At 32.3% G+C, this 9,448-nt stretch overlaps 1 protein-coding gene across 1 annotated transcript; it reads right to left on the reverse strand.

Annotated features, from left to right (window-relative positions):
• Positions 1–1,360: 1,360 nt before the first annotated feature.
• LOC110426490 (CO(2)-response secreted protease-like) lies at positions 1,361–8,054 on the reverse strand. The gene is made up of 11 exons (XM_021441709.2): positions 7,142–8,054; positions 6,874–6,965; positions 6,684–6,781; positions 6,397–6,555; positions 4,265–4,376; positions 3,595–4,132; positions 3,375–3,475; positions 2,975–3,217; positions 2,537–2,651; positions 2,212–2,425; positions 1,361–2,032 (listed from the first exon to the last, which is right to left on the reverse strand). Exons 1-11 carry the CDS (start codon positions 7,220–7,222, stop codon positions 1,482–1,484), a joined length of 2,304 nt encoding a protein of 767 aa, XP_021297384.1. The 5' UTR covers positions 7,223–8,054; the 3' UTR covers positions 1,361–1,481.
• Between the last annotated feature and the right edge of the window lie 1,394 nt (positions 8,055–9,448).

Consider the following 9,448-nt stretch of genomic DNA (forward strand, 5'->3'; position numbering starts at 1 on the left):
ATGCAAACTACTTCGGATGATTATGGACTTTTAACTATAATAATTTTCTTGAGCCATCAAGGGAAACTAGCTTGGTCAAACCTAGGGGATTACAAATAAGAATCTTTAAAATTTTCTTGTAATCTCTTTGTCCTCCTGGGTGCCTCGGATCTCCATCGTCAATTTTTCCAAAATGCAATTCCTAATCTATCTTAATTCTAATTACATTGGAATGTAGAAACCTCAAGTTACATTCGAGGGAAGTAAGATGAGGAAAAAATTTTACAAACCGAGATACAAAGATAAGGTAGGACATGTAAACCCTATTTAAAAAATTCTAAAAATACACATTCAACTATAGCATAATCATATTGGGCCTAAGTCAATGATCATCCACATATATTCATCAATATGAATAAAATTTAAAGGCATGTCTCATTCATACTGTTCATCGTAGGAGGTATTTGAGATTAGCAATTTTCAACAATCGAATTTTACCAATTTCAAATTTTTGGGTGGCCATCTATATATAAATATATGGAAATCTCTTTCATATATAGTAAGTATTACTAATCAAAATTAATAATTTATCTATTTTTAATCTTATTAGGATTAGAATTAAATTTTATTATGAATTAAAACATTTTTGAGTTGTCCTAAACATTTTACGTAACTCTTTTACTAATCCAATTTAATTATCAAAATATTTTATCCTTTTTGATAGGTGCATAACAAGTTTTTCACATTTAGAGTTGAACAATTTTGGTAAATCAATAGTTCATCAATTATTAATATAATTTTTCTACAATGTTACTAAATAATTTATTATATCATAAAGAAACAAAATATCTATTAAATTATAATATATGAAATCAATAATTGATGCAACAATTTATTTATTAATAAATAAGTAATAACAATGGCTTTTAAGAGTATATGCTAACAATCTCTCACTTGTATTTAAAATCAATTATACACATATCTTACATGAAACACTAAATAATGATACTTAGTTCAATTCAGATATTTCAATATATGTTTCACTGTCGTCCAATGTTCAAGACTCAAATTAGATTGGCATTAGAGTCTACTCAACTCTTTAATAATGTGAGACTCCCATGAATAATACCAAGGTCAAGGTAGACTCAGATCAGGTAGTTTCTCTCCTCTATGGTTGCAAGCATCAGTGCACAATTGAGTGAGAGAGAATATCATAAATCTCATATAAAAAAAAATGAGATGAGTCCTGGGTTTATGAACAAAAATCTTCTTTCAATATATTTTTTAAGGTGGAAGTATGGGTCCATAATATCAAGTTCTGTAAACCGGATAAAAAATGGATGACACCATATTCTTGTTTTATTGTACCAGGAGTCATTGATTAATTAATAAAAAATAACATTACTATAAAACAACAATAAGTATTCAATGAATGTTTTTCACAAAACAATCTCCCTTTTGAATAGCATAACTAGTTTCCTATTTCTTACAAAAGCCTTCTATCACTTGACATTTACTGCAAACACCACACGCACAGAATATGGACCACCAGACCATGTTAGAGACCCAAAATTATAGCCAGTAGAAGCTCCCCTGCCATCGAATGACACTCTGAAAGGAACCCTTCTTACATTCTCAACGAAAGTAATCTTTTTAGGCAAAACTTTCACTTTCAATCCCAAAGGAGCCTGCACAGTCGCAGTATATGTGACATTTGGGAGTCCAACGTTTGTTACACTTCTTGTAATAGTTCGGAAACCCCTAGTTTTGTCTAGTCTACTTATAGAGATTGATGGATAGTTGATACTGGAAATAAGATTGTCAGACGAATTTCTTGGACATTTGAAGTTTGTCTTGGCCATGGATCGGATTGTTTTCTCTGAGGAGCCACTAAAACAAAGAAATTTAAGATAATCTTCACTCGTGGTTTCAAAGACCAATCCCGGATTAAGGGCTTTAAGTGGGCTTATTTCTCCAACCCCCGTTTCATGTGGCATGGCGAAGGAACCTGAACTATTCGTTAATGGTTTCCCCATGTTATCATACACAGTTGCTGCATATGGGAAAAAAAATAAAGAATAATAAGGAACCAATGTAAATACCTGATATTCATGCATGCAACTTCTAGGGAAATGAGATTTCTCTAAAGTAATGCTAGTAAAATTAAGAAGCAACATATTTATAAATTCACTGATCTTATATGTTATTAGAGCTTAACAATGTCAACTTTACCAGTTGTCATGAGCGCCGATCTGATCATGGAAGCCGTCCATTTAGGATGCACTGATTTAATAAATGCAGAAGCCCCTGTAACATGTGGACAGGCCATTGATGTTCCAGATTTTATGGCATATTCCAGGAGCTTCTTACCAGTCAAGGCATTCCCTTGTACAAATTTTGGAATCACCGCAGCTAAAATGGCGACTCCTGGAGCCAGTATATCAGGCTGAAGGGTAAATCCAACATTAAGAAACTTGAAAGAAAGCATTAGCACATGCTAGATCTTCACGAACTAATTAATTTCTAATTGTGTAAGGTTTATGGGATAGAGAATGACCTTGAGAATGTTTTCTGCTAGTACACTAGGACCTCTCGATGAAAAATATGCCACCACCGGTGCTGGTCTATAACTTGGGACATCAGCTGTAGGAAGGATGGTTGCAGTTGGATTTCTTCCATATTAAAAAAACAAAGGAGAACTTAGCATCAGCATGCCTTTCGTCAAGGCATATTCAATTTTACTGGAAAAAAAAGGATGATACAAAAAGGCTTGCATAAGCAATTTTGAAAGTTGTCTCTTTCATTTAAATCAAGTATTTCAAATTAAGGAAGAGATGAGAACAAGATTATGATCAAAAGGATGCTACTTAAAAATGTTTTCATTATGTTTACAACTCCCAAAAGGTTAAGCTGGGAATGGTGCAAGTGTTAAAGCAAGTAATAAATTGTATATAGAGTTTTTGGTGTGTTTTTGAGGAGTAATGCATGCTCTTACTTGTTAGAATTGATGTACTTAAGGATCTTGTATCCTGTAGCACTTCCAACTTCGGTGAATGGAAATGCCCCTGAATCAAAAGGAGCACCTTTTCCATTCTCATTGATCAAGATCAATCCTTTGGCTTGTGCATCTTCCGCTACTAATTTCTTGATTTCTCTTGATACAGTTGGGAAACTGTCAACACAAACAATGACCTTGCCCTTAACCTTTTCCGGATCTAAAGATCCAGGATAGCAACTCCTGCAATCAATATAGAAAGGATTGATCTTAACAATTACGACTAGCTATAAAACTTGTTAACAATGTGTTAATCAGTATTATCATCAATATTGCTGTTACAGTAAGACAATACATATTTTGTTATAGTCAACTTTACTATATAATGGTATCAAAGTACCTTGCCTCTGAAATTGGGCTAAACTTAGCAGCAATGTCCTTTCCATATGCAAGAGGATAAGTCTCTGAGCGCGTGAGGTTTGAGAAATTGATGGCAGACCCCTTTCAACACAGGAGCATGAAAACTGATGAATTCTTATATATAATGAGAAGCAAAATATAAATATAATTAGTTAACCTTTCTTAATAAAACTATATATATATATATATATATATCTTACTTGAAAGGTTCTTCCATTTCCTAGAAGCACTGTAGATTGGAAATCCCTATCAATATTAGAAGCTGTGACGGTAAAAATCCATGGTGCTGCATTAATAACAGTGAAAGGATCAGGCCCTTCATTGCCTCCTGAACAGACAACCATGACCCCCATCTGCTCCGCATGGAATGCTCCAAGAGCAATGGGGTCTTTCAGGTAATCAGATTGAAACAGAGAGCTCATCCCAATAGAAATGGATATAATGTCAACACCGTCCTTAATTGCATCATCGATTGCCTTCAATGTGGTGGAACCAGGACAACCATCTTCGGAACATGCCTTATACATTGCAATCCTGGCATTGGGGGAACCACCTCTGGCAGTCCCTTGAGCCAAGCCATTGTAACTAGCATTGTCGACTTGTGCACCAGCTGCAGTGGATGCAGTGTGTGTCCCATGCCCTACAGTATCCCTTGGCGACTTGTCAACTCTCATTTGTGTGGTCATGTTGCCATTGGATGTGTGCGGGACACTGTAGTACCTTGCTCCAATCAACTTCCTACAATTACAAATAATTCAAAATATCATATACACATTGTTTAAAACTACCTTATATACATATATATATATATATATATATTATTGCAATTCCTTTTGTTATATTGACCGGCTGAAAACATTTGTAGCTCACCTGTTACAATTAGACTTTTTGAAGTCAGGTCCCTCCATGCAAACTCCTTTCCATCTTGTAGGTATTTCTCCCATTCCTTCATCTCTGAAACTTGGAGACTCAGGCCAAATCCCTAGAAAGAAGAGAAAGTACTACCATTAAGGAAAATGGTAAACAATTAGACATACTAACCTCATAATAAGAGATCAAGGAGTCAAGGTTTAAGGGAGTTAAACCACATTGTAAAATCAAATCTTTAATACAAAATTATTGAACCACATCCTTTGTGTCCTTTAATTTCTTTACTTTGTACTACTTTTATTAATCAACTTTTTCCTTGGATTTAGCAATCTGAATTCTAAAAGCATCAAATTTGAGTCCATATCACAAGGATTCAGTATTTATCACTCACTCACAAGAAGAGCAAATCAGAAAGAGAAGGCTTGGTGTCAGATTTGTGGTGTTGATGATGATTGTGTGGTTGATACAATAAGTTAAATGAGAGTGGTCTCTTCAGAAATGATGATGATTGGAGGGTAGAGACCCACTCCTAGACTCCTATGAAAATCTCCATCCCTTTTTTCTTTTTTGTCTGGCGTTTGGCCATATGTGAAACATCCCATCCTAGGGATAAGCATGTCTACCATTGGACCAACGCAGCATTATCATCACATGAACACTTTAACCACCAAAAATGCTTTTGTCATTTTATACAAAAGTGCTAAAAATTCCCATGCAATGCATTACAATCCTTTTGGGGATTGCTCTATATCCATAGTTTGTCTTCCAAGTCCCACATAAAAATAAACCAACTTTCTCTCCAATCAATGAACACAATAAAAAAAAAAAGGGTCTGATTTAAATTATAAAATAATAATAAAAAGGGAGATATTTGCCTTTTTATTAGCTCATTTTTATTTTTAAAACATAAAAAAATTATGATTAATTATAAAATAATTAAAATATTTTTTATTTTAAAAACTATTTCTACTTATATATATTAATAATTAACATTATGTTAATTTATTTATTTTTTATTTATTTTAATTATGTTATTGTTGATATAATCAGTTAAGTCTCTTAAAATTTACTTTTATGTATAATTAATAGAATGGATTATAAGGTGAAATATGAAATTAGAACTTAAGTATTTTGTTTAATGATAAGTGTATGCATCTCCTTATCAAAAGCTGGTTTCAAATCCCCATCCTCAAAACATTATATTTAATAAAAATAAAGTTAAAAATGCATATAATTTTATGAATCATATCACTTTTCAAATATTGTAATATTTAACCTTATTTTATTTTATGTAATCAAGCATATTATTTTTATGTTAGACATTTTCCACTTTCATTTCTTTTTTAAAAATTATAAAAATAATAGTATGACCTAAATTTTGTTAATAAAACATATAACCTATTTAAATAAATATATAAGCATATTACATCTACCATATAACAAATAAAATAATTATTTTATTTAGAAGAAAATAAATTGAAAATCAATTTTAACATTTAAATTATTGTTAAAAAATAAAACTAATTTTAACATTTACATTGCAATTAATTAGCATTAATTATACGCTTTATTGTCTATTATGATAAAATTATTGCTGATTGATAGGCTTTTAATTTAAAATTTCATATATGATTTTACCCATTATAGAGTAATTTAGAACAAATAAAAAAATTAAAATGAAAAAAATACTCATTTTTTCTTCTTTTCCTTTCCTTTTCTTCTCTTTTCTTTTTCTTCTTTAATAAACGAAAAAGTAAGAAACAAAAAAAGAACTGTTTTTGGTCGCTTAGAATCCAACTTTAATAGTAAATAATATATTAAATTTTCCTTTTGGCAATTTGCATTTACATGGTTTTAGAGTTTAAGTTTTTTTAAAAAATAAAAAACAAATAAAAACAATGAATATGCCTATAAAAGGCATTTGGTCAACAACTACTGCATGGAGCCCTAGCTAGCTAGTTATCTGTATTTCAACTTTTGCGGTGATAACTGCATTGATGTCTATTTAATATGATTTATATCATAGTTATGAGTTTGAGACACTAGTAACTCATGAATTCAATGGCCACCATAAAACAAAACAGAAGAGAGTACAGAGCAGTAATTTACAAGTTATGATTAAGGTAAGGTACCTCCATCTATCATCCCAATTATGACATCATAACTTGACTTATGCTGGTATGATCCATGGCTGAACCTTGGCCTTGATTGTCCCTCCAAGAAATCCCAAGAACGAGTTGTGTGGAGTTGAAGAACCGAATCAGGGAACACAGAGACAACCCCATCGTGGCCTGCTTTCCCAAGATGGGGCAAAGGCAAAAAGCGTTCAAACTTGGGTACTCTGTAATAATAACAAAAGGTCTAGGGACAGGTATATAGATAAGCGACGGGCCAATGGCCTAAGGCCAGGGGGACTTACCAGACAACTCAGATGCTTCATTTTCTGTAAGCATTGCAGAGAATCCTCTCAAGGCATGATTGTAATGATGTATGAGGGATATTCTTCCGCTGTCCTGCCTGGAAATGGATCAGAGAGATAATTAACTACATATTTTTATAACTGCTACAAATCCCAGTAAGGAAAGCTGGTGATAAGACAGAACAACAACCCTGGAATAACTGTGGACAGTAGTTGCAGATGATCTGACTCTGCAGCTTCATCATTCACTTCAGATGAACTTCCCATATATACGATATAACGCTGCCAAGAAGAAGAAAAAAATAAAAGCATTTCACTGGGATTGTTTCTAATCATTTCAATCACCCCTATTGCTGCTCTTGATGTTACAGCATTATGGTAGTGGACCAAGGGAAATCCAACTGCCAGCTACCAAACAAATACTTGGAAATTCGATTAAAAACGATTCATTTGCATACCTTTGGGATTTGACTTGATGAAGCTGTAGAGATGAGAAGACATGGAAAGAAAAGAGAAAAGAGTTGCAGCAGAGAAGCCATTACTGATGATGGGGTTGATTGAGGTGGATTTGCAGAGCTGAATTCAATTTATAAGAGGTGGGTAAGTTTGAGAGCTTTTCACACATGGAAACTTGAGCTGAGAGGAAAGCATCTCTGATGATTCTTGAGTTAGGTTTGTTTTAAATAAAGCGGTTGTTCCGGTTACCTTTTTATTTCCCCTTTCTACTGGAACAGAGAGTTCCTTGGGGCAAAAACAAAAGACAGATCAGAGTTTGAGAGCAAGGGTAATAAACAGTCATAGATAAAAAACCAGGGTCATTTGCGCCTAGTAAAAGCAGAGGCTGCTCTGATCCAATTCTGGATATAAACTTCCGTATGGAGTGGAGGTTCTGATTTGAAGATGACCGGTTGGTTCTGATGAAACTCTCTCTCTCAAGGCCATCAAAATTTCTGGGTTTGACGTATATGAACAGCCTTAATATGTACTGTTACAAAGCAAGCTGCAACTGGATATGTGTTTCTGATTGGTAAATCATGCTTTTGTGAAATCCCAACCATCTCGCTCCTGCTATCTTTTCTATAAATAATTTGACTTTCCATGGCATATGGGAACTCTGTTTCTGGTTTGCAATGCAATCCCTTCTTTTCCCCAGGGAAGTTCCTGTGGTAATATTAGAGATCCTTTGCTTGGAATAGGACTTTTTAGACTTAGAGGTGCACCTATTCCTTGTTCTAGGACAACTCTGAACTGAAAATAACATAAACCTACAGTCCTGAACTGAATTCCTTGGTCAGGACTCAGGAATGTAATCATAACAGAAAACCAAATTCAAGTCAGAGCTGGGGAATGCAATCAGTTCCCATGCCATTTGGACTGAGGAATCCAAGTCAACAGTGAATTGGATGCTTGAACAAGAACCAAGTTCAGGTGTTCTTCCTTTGTGATAGTTAGGTAAACTTTATAATCAAACAGGGAGGTCCTCTTCCAATGCCTTGCACATTATGCCACTTTATTATAAATAAAAAAATTTTAGCAGCACATTTTATTGGTTGATTAAAAGAAAATGGAATCAAGTACCTATTTCGTTTGTGAGAATAAAATAAGATAAGAATAATTATTTTATAATCTATTTTTATATAGTATGATTAAAATGTTTAGTTGGTTAAAATATTACTTAGGAATAGACGAACAAATAATATGTTTTCCTTTAGTAAAGAAATAACAATAAATTTATAAGAAAATACAATATATACTTAATTATACTTTAAAGGGTTAATGAAATTAATAAATCAACATAGAGTTGAACCAAATTTATGCATAATGAGATTTGATGCGTTAATGAATTCAAATTGCTACTCCTTACCATTAATAAAGCCTTATCGACAAAAAATTTACATACTTAATTATACATTAAAGGATTCAATTAATGGATGGTTAGAAGCATTAGTTATGATTAGTTAAGAGCTATTTTAAGAAATTTGTTTATTTACTTTACTCATTTTATCAAATTATAAGAAGGACAATACATTGCATTTGAGCATTTAATTTGATGGTAAGTAAGTGTATACAATCTATACTGAAATAACTTATTGTGAATCTCTCCTTCCTTCAATTAAAAATTTCAAATTAAAAAAATAAAATATTTAGAATAAAATTCTTTTTTTTATAATAAAAACTAATTAAGTTGGGGAGTTGTACTGAGAAGGGTTTCTCACAGCAACAAAAGCAAATGTTTCCATGTTCTCCTTAATCATTTTAGAGCCCACCCATGTGATGATATGTCCAAAGCATTCGCCATTCTTATTATCTACATGAGTTTTATATATATATATATATATATATATATATATATATATATATAAATGGTACCTCACTTACATTATAATATATAATTTGGTATCCAAACTAAAACAAAAAATAGGATTGCCCATCTAAACTTTCAAATATACATCATGATATAGTTCAAATATTTAAATTTGAAGGTATAATACGTAAAAGAACTTCTGAACTATAAATTTAAAAAAATTTCATAAGTTTTGTTTCTTCTGTTATATTCAGTCAAATCTAAATATTTCTTTTCAAAAGATTATATTCTTTAATGCAATAGGCAACAAGTGACCTACATAAAAACTTAAACATACTTGTACGTTTCATTCCTCTGAATCCCCTAATAATGAATAAAATGTCAATTTTTTGTTTTTCAGCAATCACTAAAATTTATTTCAAATTAAATTAAATGGGAACTTCAATATTTTCTCTTTTTT

Source organism: Theobroma umbraticum, unplaced genomic scaffold (assembly GCF_002168275.2).
Source record: "Theobroma umbraticum cultivar Fairchild unplaced genomic scaffold, ASM216827v3 scaffold_89.0, whole genome shotgun sequence".
Classification (NCBI taxonomy): Eukaryota; Viridiplantae; Streptophyta; class Magnoliopsida; order Malvales; family Malvaceae; genus Theobroma; species Theobroma umbraticum.